The 17,122-nt window shown below is 31.9% G+C and overlaps 7 protein-coding genes and 2 pseudogenes across 9 annotated transcripts, besides 1 other annotated feature; 2 read left to right on the top strand and 7 right to left on the bottom strand.

Moving 5' to 3' along the window:
- The first annotated feature begins 373 nt into the window (after positions 1 to 373).
- Positions 374 to 6,386: a mobile genetic element.
- TVAGG3_0495940 (DNA/RNA polymerases family) lies at positions 376 to 816 on the bottom strand (the record flags this gene model as incomplete). Its single annotated transcript, XM_051236386.1, has 1 exon — positions 376 to 816. The coding sequence occupies one exon, from the start codon at positions 814 to 816 to the stop codon at positions 376 to 378; it is 441 nt and encodes a 146-aa protein (XP_051094210.1).
- On the bottom strand, positions 3,165 to 3,326 carry TVAGG3_0495950 (annotated as a pseudogene). The gene has a single exon. A coding segment is annotated over exon 1 (162 nt).
- A 95-nt stretch (positions 6,387 to 6,481) lies between the features above and the next one.
- Positions 6,482 to 6,883, bottom strand: TVAGG3_0495960 (annotated as a pseudogene). Its single transcript has one exon. A coding segment is annotated over exon 1 (402 nt).
- Positions 6,884 to 6,901: 18 nt separating this feature from the next.
- TVAGG3_0495970 (uncharacterized protein) lies at positions 6,902 to 7,750 on the top strand (the record flags this gene model as incomplete). Its single annotated transcript, XM_051236387.1, has 1 exon — positions 6,902 to 7,750. One exon carries the CDS (start codon positions 6,902 to 6,904, stop codon positions 7,748 to 7,750), a length of 849 nt encoding a protein of 282 aa, XP_051094211.1.
- Positions 7,751 to 7,754: 4 nt separating this feature from the next.
- Positions 7,755 to 7,988, bottom strand: TVAGG3_0495980 (serine threonine-protein phosphatase family; the record flags this gene model as incomplete). Its single annotated transcript, XM_051236388.1, has 1 exon — positions 7,755 to 7,988. The coding sequence occupies one exon, from the start codon at positions 7,986 to 7,988 to the stop codon at positions 7,755 to 7,757; it is 234 nt and encodes a 77-aa protein (XP_051094212.1).
- An 18-nt stretch (positions 7,989 to 8,006) lies between these two features.
- On the bottom strand, positions 8,007 to 8,369 carry TVAGG3_0495990 (uncharacterized protein; the record flags this gene model as incomplete). Its single annotated transcript, XM_051236389.1, has 1 exon — positions 8,007 to 8,369. The coding sequence occupies one exon, from the start codon at positions 8,367 to 8,369 to the stop codon at positions 8,007 to 8,009; it is 363 nt and encodes a 120-aa protein (XP_051094213.1).
- Positions 8,370 to 10,894: 2,525 nt separating this feature from the next.
- On the bottom strand, positions 10,895 to 11,613 carry TVAGG3_0496000 (uncharacterized protein; the record flags this gene model as incomplete). The annotated part of the gene is made up of 1 exon (XM_001293980.1): positions 10,895 to 11,599. The coding sequence occupies one exon, from the start codon at positions 11,597 to 11,599 to the stop codon at positions 10,895 to 10,897; it is 705 nt and encodes a 234-aa protein (XP_001293981.1).
- Positions 11,614 to 14,764: 3,151 nt separating this feature from the next.
- TVAGG3_0496010 (uncharacterized protein) lies at positions 14,765 to 15,602 on the bottom strand (the record flags this gene model as incomplete). Its single annotated transcript, XM_001312886.1, has 1 exon — positions 14,785 to 15,585. The coding sequence occupies one exon, from the start codon at positions 15,583 to 15,585 to the stop codon at positions 14,785 to 14,787; it is 801 nt and encodes a 266-aa protein (XP_001312887.1).
- A 1,107-nt stretch (positions 15,603 to 16,709) lies between these two features.
- On the top strand, positions 16,710 to 17,042 carry TVAGG3_0496020 (uncharacterized protein; the record flags this gene model as incomplete). Its single annotated transcript, XM_001312887.2, has 1 exon — positions 16,716 to 16,973. One exon carries the CDS (start codon positions 16,716 to 16,718, stop codon positions 16,971 to 16,973), a length of 258 nt encoding a protein of 85 aa, XP_001312888.1.
- Positions 17,043 to 17,122: the final 80 nt, after the last annotated feature.

The following is a 17,122-nucleotide window of genomic DNA, read 5'->3' on the forward strand; positions in this document are numbered from 1 at the left end:
ACAATATCTCCAAATTTGCCTTTGTTCTTATTGTTTTCAGAACGAGACCCAACGTAAGTTTTCAAGTCTATTGTCGTTTCTTATATGGTTTATATGGTCTACAAAAGGTAAATTGTTAGGATTCAGTATAAAATGAGTTGCAATGACAACATGTTTAAGATAGTGTTTTCCACCCATCTTCATAATAGCATATCCGTCATTTCGCTCCCATTCGCTTAAAACTCTTTTTGTCTTTTTGTTTCTGACTTCAAATGACTCACAACAGTGAATTTCATATTTCTCATCTAACAAACAAGTTTCCCAACGGTCTTCTCCAACAAACTCAGCGTACATTTCAAATAAAATAAAAAACGTCACTTTTTTTAAAAAAAATTTTTATTTCATGCAATGTTTTATTTCTGTGCCGTCTTCAAGTATGCCCCAATATTTCCTTTTCGATATTACATGAACTTCGGAAAATACCTTATCTAGCTTAAAACAGCCCATCTTTTCACCGACCATTCCCATTTCAATGAGTTTGTTGTATCCTTCTTCGTTCGTCATGAGTGCGTCAATGTTCTCATAGTAAACCTTGACTTTGGATTTGACTTCGGAGAAGAATTTGTTGTACTCGTCAAGGACTGCTTTTGCGAACTGAGGGTAAGACCAATGTTCGACAATAGGTTTTAATGTGGTTACTAAGCCACTTTGACCTTGAGTGAATTCGTACTTCAAAACAAAAGGAGAAAACCTTTCAACAAAGTTGTCGACCTTCTCATAATGTTTACTCTTCATCTCTTGAGGTTTCTTAGTGGAATATCCCCATGTCGAATTCATAAGCAATTTAAGTGTCATTGCAAGTTTGGGGTTTGAAGCTTTCCTAATATCATACAGTTGTTGTATGACTTTTCCAACTGTATAGTTCCTTCCCGGGAACTCACCATCTTCGTTTGGAATTCCAGTCGGAATATATTAGACAAACCTCATGTATGCAGCGTTAAGGTCGACATAGTATATCTTTTCATCTGAGTCGAACTTGTCGCAACCAATTGGTCCAGTTTGTGGAAATTCAAGTGAGTCTCTTATCTTCTGAGAAACTTCTCCTGTTATCTCATAAACATCGTCGAAGCAACCTGTTTCATATAAAACCTTCTGACCTAACTCAGATGCTCTCCAATACAATTTGACGTCAATTGGATGTCTCAATGGAAGTTTGTTTATAGCATCTTGAAGTTCTTGCAACCTCATTGGAAGTTCTTCTGGTTCAGGTTGGTATCCGAACAAACCAACTCCTTGTGGAACTGTGTACTTCTTTTGTACTAGAACTTTGTCTGGAACAACTTTTGGTCTTGCTAACAATGAAAAGTTTGTTTCGTCTTTTGATACAAAAGTTTCTGTCAGCTTGTCATCTGGAATTGGTTCCAACAAACCTTTCTCGAAAAGAATGTTTACAGCTCTGACAATGTTGCACTTACTTTTACCAAAGAATGGGTTTGTAAGACTTTCGTTCAACATGAAGTGGTTGTGGACAATTACAATCTTCAACCATGGTAAGTCTTTGTCAACAACATAGTCGTCATGAGAAGAACCTTTAGCTGTAGGTATGTTGACTCGGATATTGACATTTGCCAACGGTGCAATTTTTGCCAATTGACCTCTGAGAATGTACCTTGTCTTCACACATGACTCAAGATACTTCATCTTCTCATCTGTAACAAGACCAGAGTTCCTGAGACATGTAAGAATACAAGGTTCATTGACAATTGTTTCAATTGAATTGTAAATTCCATACCTTGTCAAGTCAATGTCAGACTTATTTATGAACGGGAAGTATCCAGCATGTTGTCTGACTGCTTGAGGGTTAGGTTGGTACCATTCGAACTTGACACTTGCAATTCATTCAATTGCATTCAAAATGTCTGAGTCGGAGTCAACCATTTGTTCTCTCTTTGTAGTCTTGAAAGCGTCAAGAAGTTTTGCGGCTGTTTTGTTCATTGCCATGTGCATAGTAAATGTGACCATCCAAATCTGTTATGGTCAATCTGAGATTGTGTCCTTTCTTATTTCCGTCTTGAATTGCAGCAAGTACTCCCATGAAGCCTTCTTTGTTCTTTCCTTCGTCAAAGTTTACTGTAAAGGTTCGACCAGATGTAATTTGACTTCTAACTTCACGATACTTTTCATATGCATATCTTGTTTTTCCATGGGAGCATGTGCGTCTTCACCTTTTCCTTTTTTCCTTCTCAAAGGATGCAATTGTTCGTCATGTTTCCAGTAGAATCTGGCAAAGCCGTCGTGTCCTTCAACTTGAGGTTCACTAACATCGAAAGGCATGTCCATAAGACGTTCTTCTTCTAACCTCTCTAGTCTGTTTGGATAATTGGCACGTGCTGTTTCCAAATCCATTTCGTAGCGAAGACCAGACAATTTGTCATAGACTTTTATGGGTTTTCCTTTCTTATATTTAAACTTCTTCGAAACTCTCCAACCATATCTTTGCAACTCTGCTTTTATTCTAGCAGACTTTCTATCCATTCTATATGGGGGCATTTTTATAAAAATAAAAAAATATTTTTTCTTTACTTTACATAACCGCCTGCTGCCATAAGTCTTTGACGCCAACCCATACCAGCTAATGAAGGTTGACTTGGTTTAGTTTGGAAACTAAACTTTGGTTTTGGTTTATCTTCAGTTTTTGGTTTTTCTTCTTCTATCGGTTTTTTCGTCACTTTTCGGTTCCTCTGACTTTACTTCACTTGCAGGAACAGTTGTGTCGTCAACATCTTCATAAATATCATATGCCATTTTTTTTTTGTTTTCCTTTCAACTTTTTGTGTTTGTTGTAAAGTTTAGAATATTTCGACTCTAAGTCAATGAGATGTTCTATAATGAACTGTTGGTCAGTGAAGTAAACTTTTCCATCTGTTGTCTCGAAAGCTCCTTCAGACTTCAATATTTTATTTGTGAGAGTCTGTTTCTTTTTTGAGATACTAGCCGTTCCATTTCTATGAAAAGTGACTTTATAGTTAGGGTTTGTATTTCCAGACCTGGCACTTTCTATTATTGAATTTTTCTCTTCATCTGTAAGTTCTTTGACAGGTTTTGACAATGGTTCTGAACTTTTTGTTTGTGTGTCAAATCTACCGTTTCAACTTCTTCGGTCATTTCATCTCAGTAAAAAAATTTTAGTTTGGTTTGTTTCAACTGGTTGTTGTTGTGGCGGTGGGATGGTTCCTTTAATAATATCATTCAGTTCACATGCTGAGCCTGACTATATGGTATCGCTTAAATGCTGGAAGCCGACAAATCCATCTTGTACTCATTTGTCTCAATGCTGCATTGTTCATTTCATCTCAATAAAAAACTTTACATTCCCACGTTTGAGGCGGTTGAGGTTTGGTTATTGTTTACCCACTGTTGTGCATGGTTATATCCTCTGTTAAAGAATCTTTCACCTTGGTCATATAGTGTCCTGCTTGGTTATAGTAGTCATTTGCTTTGTTATAATAGTTTCCTGCTTGTCTTCCTACATTGTCCATCCATCCTTGAACTTTTCCTCTTGTTTCAGGATTTGGAATAAGATTTGTTGCATCTCGTCTACATCCCAACCTTTCTGTACAGTTGTATAATAGGTTGTGCTTTCTCTTTAAGTATACCTAATGTACTCCAAAATCTTCCTTCAATTCCAAATGCACCTCTGGCTATGTTCCCACTGCGGGTAAAAATCTAGATGCGACTCCTGCTAATGCGCAAATAAACCCATTTCTTATAGGGTAAAAAATGACGAATCCGAACAAGGACCCCTATGTTCTAAAGCGACAAAGAAAGCACTCATGATAAAAATCTTTAGTTCAACACCAAATGCTTGGTTATGGATATCTTGGAAAACATTCCGAGTATAGAGAAGATGGACCACCATACTGGTTAATATTTGTTGGTCAAAACACAAGATACTGTTGAAGCCATACCATTACAGTCCAAAGCTATTTTAGATATCTTAGCAGCTTTGACAATATTCGTTGACAAATACCATCCAACAAAACTGACATCTGACTGTGAAAGTTCTTTCAAATCAGATGATGTAAAAACTATCTGCGTTCAAAAAATGTAAACCAATATTTCATTGTCGACCAAACCATTCTGCTCTTGGTGTCATTGACGGATGTATAAAATGTTAAGAGACTTAAACCAACCACAAGGTGGTGAAGCAAATGAAATGTCATATGACGACAAATATAGACACTTCTCCATGGCAAAGATGAGACAAGTTTTAAATATTTACAATAACCGTAAACAAAAAGGTTTGGGAAACCACTCCCCGAAGAAATGAAAAACAACCCTGACTTAGAGAAAGACTATATATTTAATAATTTAGTCAAAAGAGACAAACAAGAAAGAATGCCGGGCTTCAAACTCAGAAAGGTGACAAAGTAAAAATAGAAATACCTAAACGCGACCCATATGAAAATACTATTGACTATGACAACAATGGGAACTCGACAGGTACTCACATTCGTGTTCGTAAAAAATAGAAGAAAGTATACAGAGAATATTATGAAGTTTTAGGCAACATGGCAAAATGTACACACTGCAAGCAAGATAAAACTACTATTGTCAGACCTCGTTTCAAACTTGTCAAAGTTCAAGTGGTATACTTTCAAAGACAGTTCCTAACAAATATAAGACAACTCCTGACGAATATGCTAAAGAAGTTGAAAATGACAACTAAGCAATTCTATACCATGCGTAAACTGTCATGTAAGGTGGCATGTATTCTTTACTTTGTCCCGTTGTTTGCGTATATCCTGAAACGAAATGTGTATGGTTTCCTTCTCCCTGCGTGTTATTCAGTAACAATTTATAGCAAACTTAACGTCGTCTTTAACATCATATCCTTTACCTTTTGTCATTCCTGACCAATCCCAATATCTATGACTATGCCAACCTGCTTGAGATGTACTTAAATATATGTAATGACTGTGTGCAGGTAAATTTTCACCTGAAATCGTTTTACTTCCACCTGTTTCCTTTGAAGAGTTTGCACAATACAAAAACCTGTCGACTATTTGTTCCCATGCACCAACACCAAACATTACTTGAGGACCTCTTGCATCCATAGATGTATAAATAGAACCTACTGGGTTCATTAAATCAAACATCATGAAATTATAGGATTGTCTCTTTTGAACTTAAAATATAGTGCAACTATTTCAGGTTTCTTCTGGTTTGGTCAGAATATTTTTTATAATATAATCTTATGTTTTCAGGGTAGGTAAAATCTTGACTATAATATTTATTTCTGTCATCTGTATAATAATAATACTATTTCGTTTTTTCTATTGCATTATATCTTTTATATCTATAATATCTAAATATAATGTTGCTTTTGTTCATCTACATGTGGTGTTCTGTCTCATCTCCATAGTCTAATAATGTGGTGCGGAGCTGGGTCAGGTAATATCATATCCACCATTTCATAAAACTCTTAAATATTTTTTTTGTTCGTCTCCATATAAGTTTAAGTAGCAGTTGTTGTCTAATGGAACTTTAACTTGTGTACCATCATTCTTTTTATAGCTTACATACATTTCATTGTTATTTTCGGAATGAGTTTACACCGTGTACCATTTTTTAAGGACTGTACCAACTGCATCTAAATATTTATTTTTCTTCATTGACAGAAAAGTCACCAACAATAGTTTCATATTTTTTGTTCCTATCAAACTTTGGTATATTTCATTGACATATGTTTTATCTGCTTTATTTTCAAGGCTAACGTTTAAGTCTGTTATTTCAGAAGATGTATGTGTATGTCAACGTCACTTTTCCTGTTTAAGGTTTCTTGTAAGTTTGTAATATTTGCAATGGTATGTGTATGTCCAACGTCACTTTTCCTGTTTAAGGTTTCTTGTAAGTTTTGTAATATTTGCAATGGTATGTGTATGTCCAACGTCACTTTTCCTGTTTAAGTTTCTTGTAAGTTGTAATATTTGCAATGGTATGTGTATTCCAACGTCACTTTTCCTGTTTAAGGTTTCTTCGTAAGTTTGTATATTTGCAATGGTATGTGTATGTCCAACGTCACTTTCCTGTTTAAGTTTCTTGTAAGTTTGTAATATCAATATAGAATGTGTATGTCCAACGTCACTTTTCCTGTTAAGGTTTCTTGTAAGTTTGTAATATTTGCAATGGTATGTGTATGTCCAACGTCACTTTTCCTGTTTAAGGTTCTTGTAAGTTTGTAATATTTGCAATGGTATGTGTATGTCCAACGTCACTTTTCCTGTTTAAGGTTTCTTGTAAGTTTGTAATATTTGCAATGGTATGTGTGTATGTCCAACGTCACTTTCCTGTTTAAGGTTTTCTTGTAAGTTTGTAATATCAGATATAGAATGTGTATGAGTCTTATCTGCTTTGTCTCTAATGTTTCCTAAGACTTGGTATTTGGTTAATATAATGTATATGAGTCTTTTTAGAATATTCGTTTTCAGATCTTGTCACTTCACTTGACATTTATTGTCAACATATGTTTGTCTGCTAGTTCAGGATGAGTATGTTCTTTTGTTGCATAAGCATTGTTAGCTCTTTCTTCTTCTTTTGCTATTGCATCGTCTACATATTCTTTGTCAGCTTTGTTGTCAACATCTGCTTTCAAAAGAAGTTCATTTATAGGTTTCTCGTTTAAAGTTCCTTTTGTTGGATTTATACAGACAGTATTGTTCTTATTGTCTTGAAATAGAAACTCATCTGTTATAGGGTTTAATGTCAGTTTTAAGTCACCCCTTTTCAATGACTCAGATATCTTAGAATAGTTTGAAAAGTTTGTTGTGTTCTTATTTAGAGCTTGCATAATGAGTTGTCGGTTGTGTTATATTTCTCTCATAGACGCTGTTTCATTTGACATTTTTATTATAGATAAAATATGCTTCCAATAGAAAAAGAAAATTCTAGAGTTGCTACAACTAAACCATTAGATGAACTTTTTACTAATGTCGGTCAAAAGTTTGAGACAGATACCGTAAAGCATGAAGGCTATCGTTTTGACTACCCATTAAGATGGTTAAGAGACCCATCTGTCACAAAAGCTATTGGCTTTCGAAGAATAAAGTTTGTGTCTGTAGAAGATAAAAGTTTTCCATTTATTGTAAGGTTTCATATAGATTATACATCTGAAGGGCAACGAAAAATGTGGGAAGAAATTGAGCTAATACAAGTTGACCTCTCATCTTCTCTACAGGCTGCATTAAAAAATATAGAAGATAAAATAAATTCATGTTATGCAAAATATGCTGATGAATATGCGAATACCGATAGCACACTTTATGTGAGAATTGTATATGACAAACAAAATTCACAAGTGTCATTTCAAATCTACGAAGACAATCCAAATAAAGACGAACAAATATATACAGAATTCACTGCAATGTCATGGTATTATTTGCAAAGAATGTTAAATCAGAAAGTTGAACCTCCTTTAGCAAATATCTACAGTCGATATGCAAGAGATGAACCATATTTATTTAAAGATGTTTTCGACCAAGATGCTGTGATAGTTCATGCTTCATTTTCTGGCGCCCAAAACTCTTTCTTATGCTTGGCAAATGACTTTTACGAAAAACCTACAAAGTTATACGAACCACCAAGTGGAAGTATTTCAGACTTTCAAGTATGGTTTACTACAGATGGAAGAAAAAGAATAATTCCATTATACCATGCGTTTTACTTAGAACTTAGTTTCATATACAACTACTATCGAACGGTAAAAATATAATTTTTTAATATACCGGTTGTGGTTGCCAACTTGACTGTGGTGCAGGTTCAGGCTGTTGTATAACAGGAGCTTGTTCTTCTGGTTCAGGGTCTTTAGGTATAATACCAACAAACTGACCTACTCTTTTACCAATATTTTTGACACCGTTCCATACTCCTCTTCCGACAGATTTTATTCCATTCCATATACCTCTTCCAACATTTCGAAAGAAGTTTCCTATCTTACTGAAGAAACCCATTTTACTATATGTAAAAATCTAATGTCCGCCTAGTCTCTTACGTTTCCTGTTGAGTTCCATAGCATTCTTTAACTGGAGCTCATACATTCTGTTTCTCCTCTGGTAGAAAACATATTCTGGGTCAACTCCTGTGTTCGCGTCATCTGCATAAAGTTGTTTATATCCCACTTCAGGGTTTGTATAAAACTCTTTCCATCTCATATTTGCATACCATGGTGGCAAACCTAACGCAGCGTCATTTGACATGGCAGTTTGCATTTGTACATCTGTTGGCACTTGACCATAGTTTGCCATTGCAGTTTGTATTCTAACTTCATTTGGAATATTCTCTGGGTTTGGTTGTCCAGGTTGCTGTGCATTCGCTAAGTTCTGTGCGTCCATTTAATATTAGATAAAAATATCTCTTACGAGTACATATGCTGAACATTTGCAGGCATTGGTTCATCTTCATATTCTCTGTACTTTTCTGCCACGTCAAATAAATAAATGACACAATGGAAAAAACCTAAAACAAGTAGTCCTATTTCAAACCACATTTACTTACTAATAAAATTTCTTTATTGTGACACTTTCTCCAGTTTATAGGACCTCTCTCATATTCTATCTTGTCATATATAAACTCATAGTCATGTATGTCCTCTAACCATCTCATAACGGTTTCCAAACCACTTTTATCGGATGTAAAGTAAAAGCATGGATGGTTATGTATAACGTCTAAAGTTTCTAAAGAGTCTCTCAAAGTCCAGTCTACTTGGTATTGAAAATCCCATGTGTTATAGAACGGCGGGTCCACTATAAAGAAAACATTTTCCTTGTCTTTATATTTTTCATACAACTCTGTCCAATGACATCTCACAAACTCTATACCCTCAATATATTTTTCTATGTCCTCTTTGAAAACATTTGTATAGTTAAGATATAAAACTTTTGACATAAGTGTTTCAATGTCATGAACTCTTATAGCACCACTATATAATAGTCTAGCAGATATACTATCCCAGTCTATATATTCTGCTTTTTTCAAAACCTCTCTCACAATATTTTTCTTATCTAATGGTATACGTTCCATCTTACCTATAGGTATCTTTTCTTTTAACTCTTTCAATATATTGTTTGTGTCTGGAATATGTTTGAGACAGTTCATATAGTTGTCGAAGTCATTGCATATAATCTTTGAGTCAGTAAATACGGTATGACATAAATGGGATATATAGAAACTTCCACCGAACAAATCTACAAATGTTAGACCATTCGGTAGTTTCTTAAGTTCTCTCAATATAATATCTTTACATCTACTCTTATTTCCAAAGAACGGTAACGGCGTTTTTGTAAAATTCATTTATATATAATAATAAAAATGTTTTTACCCGAAAAGTGACAGAAAAGTGACAAAACATGAAAACATATATAATTTATGAAAAGTGACATTTAAAAAAAGTGACACCATTAATATGATGTAAATAACAACGGTTTTGGTTTTGTCACCGGCTGGTCGGCTGGGGTTCGGTCCTCCTCTTGGGTCTTGGGCAAAATTTCTTATGGGCTAGAGGGCGCAACGCGCCTGGAAGCCCTCCGAATAAAAACTTCATTTATACTAAACATCTTCGGGGCTAGAGGGCGCAACGCGCCTGGAAGCCCCACTACCTTTTTTTTGAATTGCAATATATATCATCTAAATATATAACTATCAAAATATGAGCTATAGATTTTTAAATTATTCTCCTGAATATGAGTGACTAACATAATTATATTGAATTGAGTAGTAAGAATCATAAATATTAGAATCTGACGATAATTTATTATAACTTTATATAGGAACAAGATTATAAATGATGATGAAAATAAAGATTAAATTTAAATCTGAAAATTTGAAAACATTAAGTGTATATGATAGCATTACAAAATTAAATTTTATGTGGAAGAGGAAATAGAGGAATTAGAAGTATTATGAGAAAATAATAAGATATAAAAACAAGATTCTATTAAATGAGTTAATTTATAGAAAGGAATAACAGTGTGAATGTAGTAAATGAATGTTTTCATGATGTATTATTGAAATCTTAAGTTTTGTTAAGAAGATAATAAGGGAATCAAATTTTGTATTAGGAAGTTTGACCGACAAGAGTGTATTGTGCACTCTTGTCGGTCTGCATGTCTCATTCCGGGAGACATTGTCACTGCATGTCTCCCAGAATGAGACACTCTTCCGCATTCATAACTTGAATGCGGAAGTTTGACCGACAAGAGTGCACAATACACTCTTGTCGATCTAAATGTATCTTACAATCAAAGACACTTTCATACAATCTTTTCGAAGTTAAAAAAAAAAATTAATTATTTTTTCCTTTTTGTTTATTAAATCGCCTTACTCACGTACTAATCTCTTTTAGAGACTCTATCGAGCTATCCCCACATATAAACCTGTGACAATAATACATATTTACTCTCTTCATATTCTGATCTCATGACACATTATCGCAAAAACTATAATTATACAACACATCTCATAAAGTCTCATTTTAGCCCTATCTAAGCGTTCAAAACCTATTTTCCACACGTAATCTGATTCTTCTGGCTCCGCTGATTCGATTTCTGCTGTCAGATCGTGAAAATATGCATCACATACAGAGATAAATGCAAATTGCACAACTTAATATTTTCCTTAAAATTTCTCTTCAGGTATAATGTATAGATTGTATTTTATTGGATGATATAATCATGAAGAAAATAATGAATCAACGCGTAATTCCTTTGGAATTATAATATCGTACAAGATATTTATTTTCAGTTGTTTTGTTTCTATGAGAAATCTGCATTTGAAGCTGCATATATGAAACAAATTATCAAAGAAAACAAACATACAATTTAACAAGAGAACAAACAGTATATTTATGCATAAAAAATTATTATATTAACCCAACGCTGACATTAGCTTTAAGTCCATTTTTCGAAAGTTGAGCTTGAGTTTTCGCTTTCTTTAATAGATCAATATTGTTAGCAAGTCGTTTGTTGGATTGAATTGCAGCATCCAAATCTTCCTGAAGCAAAAGTATGGTTTGTATCATTCTTTCTTTAACCTTCTTATCATTTTGAATTTGCTGATCAGATACTTTTTGTTTTTCAGCTATTTTATTAGCTAAAATCTTTTGATTTTGCAACAATGTTGGAATAGCATCAGCCATTTTTTCTCTATATGCATTTGTAATCATTCTTAAGGCTTGTTTTTCTATTTCTTGAACCGTTGCAGGGTTTGTATAATTTAATAATGGATCTTTTAGCTTCTTTTCGTTTTTCTGTTTCTGGTATTTTTCAATATCTCCTTTATAGATGGGAACCCAAGATTCCAATTCTAAATTCTTCAAATCTGATTCTTCAGCTTCAAAATCTCCTCTTCTAAATTCTTCTTGGAATTTAGTTTTCCAATAATAAGTAGGAGATTTAGATAAAGCATTGGCTTTTGGGCGGAATGCTTTTACTGGAGTTCTAAAATTTTTAATGAGTGAATCAATTTCTGAAGATTGCAATGGAGATGCTTTTACATCTGCCCTAGGAGCTGAAACAGGACTTTTTGATGTTTTTTGTTTCTCCTTTGGAGGAGTTACCAAATCCATATTCGTTAATTTCGTCACTTTTTTAAAAATCATTTTCATTTTCCACATTTGATATGATGCAAGAAATCGACAAGGTTTAATGCTTTATTGATTTAATGATGTAAGATGAACAACAAATATTCATATTGTTGTCGCCAATGATTCCACAAGGAATTTTCATATTTTCCATGTCAACATAAAATGTAATAATTGATTTACGATTTCAAAATATATAAATCTATTTCTGTAGCTACCTCAATATCATTAGAAGTTGAATTATGAATTAAATAAGCTAGAATTAATAATTCATCAAAAGAAAAGCACTTTGGGAGATTAACACTATAAATATAAGGTTCTTTGATGAGATTTATTCATCTCAGAATTAAAAAAAAATATAATTTGATATAATCTTGATAATGAATAATTATGATTAAATAACATTTTAGCAAAATAAAGAAAATATCATGAGCAGAATAAAAAGAATAATAAAGATAAAATACAATTTATTCGATTAGAATTCGAACTGATAATCTTAGTTAAACCTATTGTATTAAAAGAGTTGGTCATGGAGCTGAAGGTACATTTATTTTTAATCAATCCGGTTAAATCGATGCCACTAATAGTGAGAACGATCAAAAAATGATGGTTAAAAAAATTGAAATTAATTTGGTAAAATTTTGAAAGACATATAATGGATAATAAGCAATTCCATTAAATTGAAGGTCGAAAAGTAATGAACGATGAAATACATAATTGATAGAGACAATTATTTTACGAAAAATAAATCAGCTTTATTTTGAATAATAACAAACAGTTGGCAAATTGATGTATTTTTTGGTGGATGAAAAACCGATCGAATAATTGAAAATTTCCATAGTCAAAAAGTAGATATTATTTTGAGAAAAAGCTTATATTCAGCGAAACAAAGAAGAATCCATGAAAGTCTTTTGTTATATGATCAATAAAACTGATGGTAGGATTCCATGAAATAAATTAGCAATAATAGGATTTTTTTTAAATGGAATCTAAATAAAGAATCAAGCAAAAATAGGAAGGATAGGAAGGAAAGACCATCTATTATCATAGAATCAACAGCAATTACAAAATATAATATATACCCAGATTTTCCTTACTTTTACTACCTCTCTAAAGCTGGGGACACCGCCTATCGTTGGGAGTAGCTATTAAATAGAACCACCAAGGGTATTTTTCGAACTGCCGGTGTAGTGGAAACATCCGACATAATGATTCATTATGCCAAGGCTTGATTCCCATTTAGCCAAATTTTTTCTTTTTTGGATCATGAATTTTTTTTTGGGTCACTATAAGATTTGTTTCATGTTCTAAATCTGCTGCATATGTAATCTATTTTTATTTACCTATTTTTTAAAAATTGATTGGATTGCCAAATTTGAATATATTTAAAATCATAAAACTCCAAAAAAACTATAAATATATGTTTTATGCATAGTGCCGATACTCAAATATCAGATTACTTAGATCCATGAATAATATCCGAATTTTTTTTCTTAAAATTAAACTTCAAAACTTCTTGCAATCTTATTCTTCATCAATTGTAAATTTTTAAAACCATTTTTTAAAATAATTTTGCGTAAATTTTATTCTCATGTTGTTTTAATCGAAAATTGATACATTTTCAAAAAAATAATATTGACTTATGAAATTCATTTTTAAGGTGAAATAGTATTGTTTTTATTAAAGTATATGAATAATATATAAAAAATTAATGAATAATATAAGCAGATTTTTAGTTTACAAAACAAATATGAGCAATGCAATTTCAAACTTTTGCTGGCAATTTCGATATTGCTCAAGTTTGTAGTATTTGTGATACCTATAACATCGGCTTAATCAAAATTCGATTTTTCTTATGAGTTATTGAGAAAATTTGATTGCAATGAGAAGGATTTCGACGTTTTTGATAAACTAAGAGCTGAGCTTTAGGGGTTCAGTTCATTTATGGCTGTAGTTTGATGCGTAGATCTCTTTTTTATTGTAAATTCTTTCAGCATGGAGATCGAGAATGAATCTTTTGAGAACTTTATGAGTTTTTACACCCGTAAAGAGGTCCTTCGAGGAAAGATAGTCCAGACTACATGAAGATGTGGGTTAACCAAAAAAATCCGATGGTTTCCCCATATTCATGTAGATCTTCGAAAAAATGAGCACCAAAAAAGCCAAAAAAATAGGCTTTTTATTGGATTTGTACACTAGATCAATAATCTATTTAGGATCTGACACTCTTTTTAGCCAGAGATATGAGGTCCTTTCTAGGAAAACGATCTATTCATCCATAAAAAAATGAATTATCGTTTTCCCCAGAAATTACATGGGGAGTGGTAAAAGTAAGGAAAATCTGGGTATATAGAAAAAAAGAATGCTTTTCAAAATAACAAATAAAATGAAATTATTGTTGATGCAAAAATTAATTATATCATCGTTTTCATTATTTTTCCATACATAAATAAAGAAATTATAAAAATAGTTATTAAAAATTAGATGTAGTTGATGATTTTTGTTAATCTGAATTCAGTTATTTATTATATGTCTATAATACATTTTGTCTCGAGATTTTCATTTCACAAACCTTGATTTTTATCATTTTTAATCTTATTTTTTAGTCCAGTATTATATGAATAAATGTAGATTTTTCAGTTTATCTGAAGTTTGAATTGAATTATCTCAAAAAGTAATCTAACACAAAAATTGTTAACAAATCGTCAATTCTAATCAGAATCGTTTTATGGAGATATCTTACTTTACCAAAAGTCATTTGAATCTAAATAATTATATTTTTCACTTTGAAAATTTTGATTAGTTTACACGTTTTCCATATGACAATTCATGGAAAACCTATTTAATTTTTCTGAATATTCAAATTTTACTCTTGATATATAAAACCTATATCATTTATTTTTGTTTCATTTTTTTAAAATTTATCTTGAAAATCTAATAAAGCGTCTTTTTTTGTCTCTCCACCAACAATATTATTAGCTTATGATTTTTATTCTAATTTTAATCTAAAATATCTTTTTCTATTATTGAAATTTTGATATTCAACAGTACAGATTGTTTCGAGCTTGAAACTCTAACACATAGTTCAAGAACACATGTTTGAAAAATATATCAGTATATTCAATATAAATATTTTTAACATAATAAAATCACAGATTATTGTAAAAAAATTACAAAGTTTGGCGTTCAAATATTGAACATGGTCGTGGAATTTGAGGGAATTTGAGAACCTCGTCAACTTTAATTCTATGTACTTTTATTGGAACGTTGACCGAAACGCATTTGATAACCGGTGCTTTCACTTGAGGTGTCTCGGTAGGATGATGATTTAAAAGTATTTCTGGGTCGATTCTATCTGTTTTGATTGGCTGTTTCGTATTTCGTCCTTTTTCGAAGTCATAGATATCTTCATCGGTAAACTCTATCATTCCGTTATAGGTGCTTAGGCATCTGTTAAGAGAAAATTTGTTTGTTTTCTTTATGTATGACGCAATTATAACCCTATTTTGATTGCAGTAAACAGAAATCCATTTAATTCTTTCGTCTTCTTGTGCTCTAAGTTTTGCTGCAACATCCATTGGATATACACCCTTAAGCAACGACTGATATGCAGCGTGATAAGGATCTGATGGCTCTTTAAAATTTGAAATCGGATAGTCTTTACAATTCAAAAACAGTGTATTTGACAAAACTGAACCCAAGCCATCATCCCATGTTTGCTGAATTGATAATGATAACATAAACTTATATCTTTCAGTTTCTCGGAATGAAGTAAATGGTATACCGATACGGCGTAGTGCACGGCAATAAGTATATATGATTGAATCATAAACGTCAGCTTTGGATAAAAATTCATCGGCATTGGTTCCGAAGTTTTTGCATGCGCTGATTGACGAAATTAAACTGCGACGCTCTGCTCTATTCAATTTCTTTTTTGCAGCTAATTTAATGTAGTCTTTCATGCATTTCATAATTTATTGAAGATAAGTTCAGAAAAATAAACTATTCAAAGGTTTATCTATTTTTTTTGAATCTTTTAAATTATAGAGTACTACATAAAGAGTAATTAATTATGGAAATTCCACACGTTAAAAAATTGACAGATGCACATGATGAAAAATCAAGAATTAACTCACAATATATTTGCACACACCATAATAAAAGTTAAAAAAATCAAGTGTCAAATGGAATAAAAATTGAATGGTCGATCGAATTAGATGCTAAAATATAATAAAATAGCGATTATATCTAACAAATAAATAATTTATATTTTGGACGATAAAATTGAGGTTGAAATTCTATTGCCATCTGTTAATTTTCATTTTAATATATAAAACCCGAAATTATACCAACTCTCGAATAAATCACAGATACATTATTAATGATTGATGCATTTTAAAAAGTGACTCACAATTTTTTTTCCTTCCAAACTCATTTATTTATTTTACATCAGGAAATATTGAATTTTTCATTTTTTTTGAAACAATTTAAACAATTATTTCCGAATTCTCTTTTTCAATCCATTTAATTTCGCTACCATTTTTAAATACAAATTTTATTTCATTCAATATATCTTACGATTGATTTCTCTAAATAAAATCTTTGGCAAATCATTTCCCAAATAACTGAGATATTTAATTAAATAAACAATGATTAATTAATATACTCACAATGTCGATTATTGATATCTAACTTCTCTTGTTTAAAGCCGCATTCCAAGTTGAAAAAACAATTTTTTCTTTCTGGTAGAATTCCTCCATGAATTCATTTCTTAACATACAATGAGTGGAATCTTATATAATTTATCTCTTGAGAATTCATATTTCTTTTTAATCCTTCTATTCTTGGCTAACTTTACTATTTTTCAAATTCAAATACATGCAAAACATACAATCCAACATCACATGTACCCATTCAACATGTTAAAATTTATTTATGATCACAGATAAACAAAAATAGTAAATAAGGTGTCAAAATCCACAATTTAAAGTTAAAATATCACGCTTCTTACATGTGTGAGTCTTCTCTTAGCCAAATTGTTTAGATTTATTCCAGAGAAGCCAGTGAAGTAATAAAAAGTGACATATTAGCAGATTGTTCAATGGAACTTCCTGAAGTTGTTCCATTGAAATTTACCATTGATGATAATTTTCTCAAATCACAGCCTGTTAATAACGAGAAACAATTAAGAGACGCTCCTGAAAGGTACATTTCGCTAATATCAAATTCTGGCGACCTGCTGTTCGAATCAGTTATGAGTGGATTACCACAGAACTTTATTAGATCAGATGCCGCATATATAGTCAAAGATTGCACATGTATGCCTTTTCAAAGAAATAGAACGGATAGGCCTCAATAGAATGCTGCGATTTATTTATAATACTTACTTGTTTTGTTGTTATTAAATAAATATTTGATACTCTACAAATTTTTTCCAAATATTTTATTATTACTTGATTTCATATAGATTTTTTAAAAATTAACCCACAAGAGATAATTTTTCTATTG

This window comes from Trichomonas vaginalis, chromosome II (genome assembly GCF_026262505.1).
Source record: "Trichomonas vaginalis G3 chromosome II, whole genome shotgun sequence".
In the NCBI taxonomy this organism is placed as follows: Eukaryota; Parabasalia; order Trichomonadida; family Trichomonadidae; genus Trichomonas; species Trichomonas vaginalis.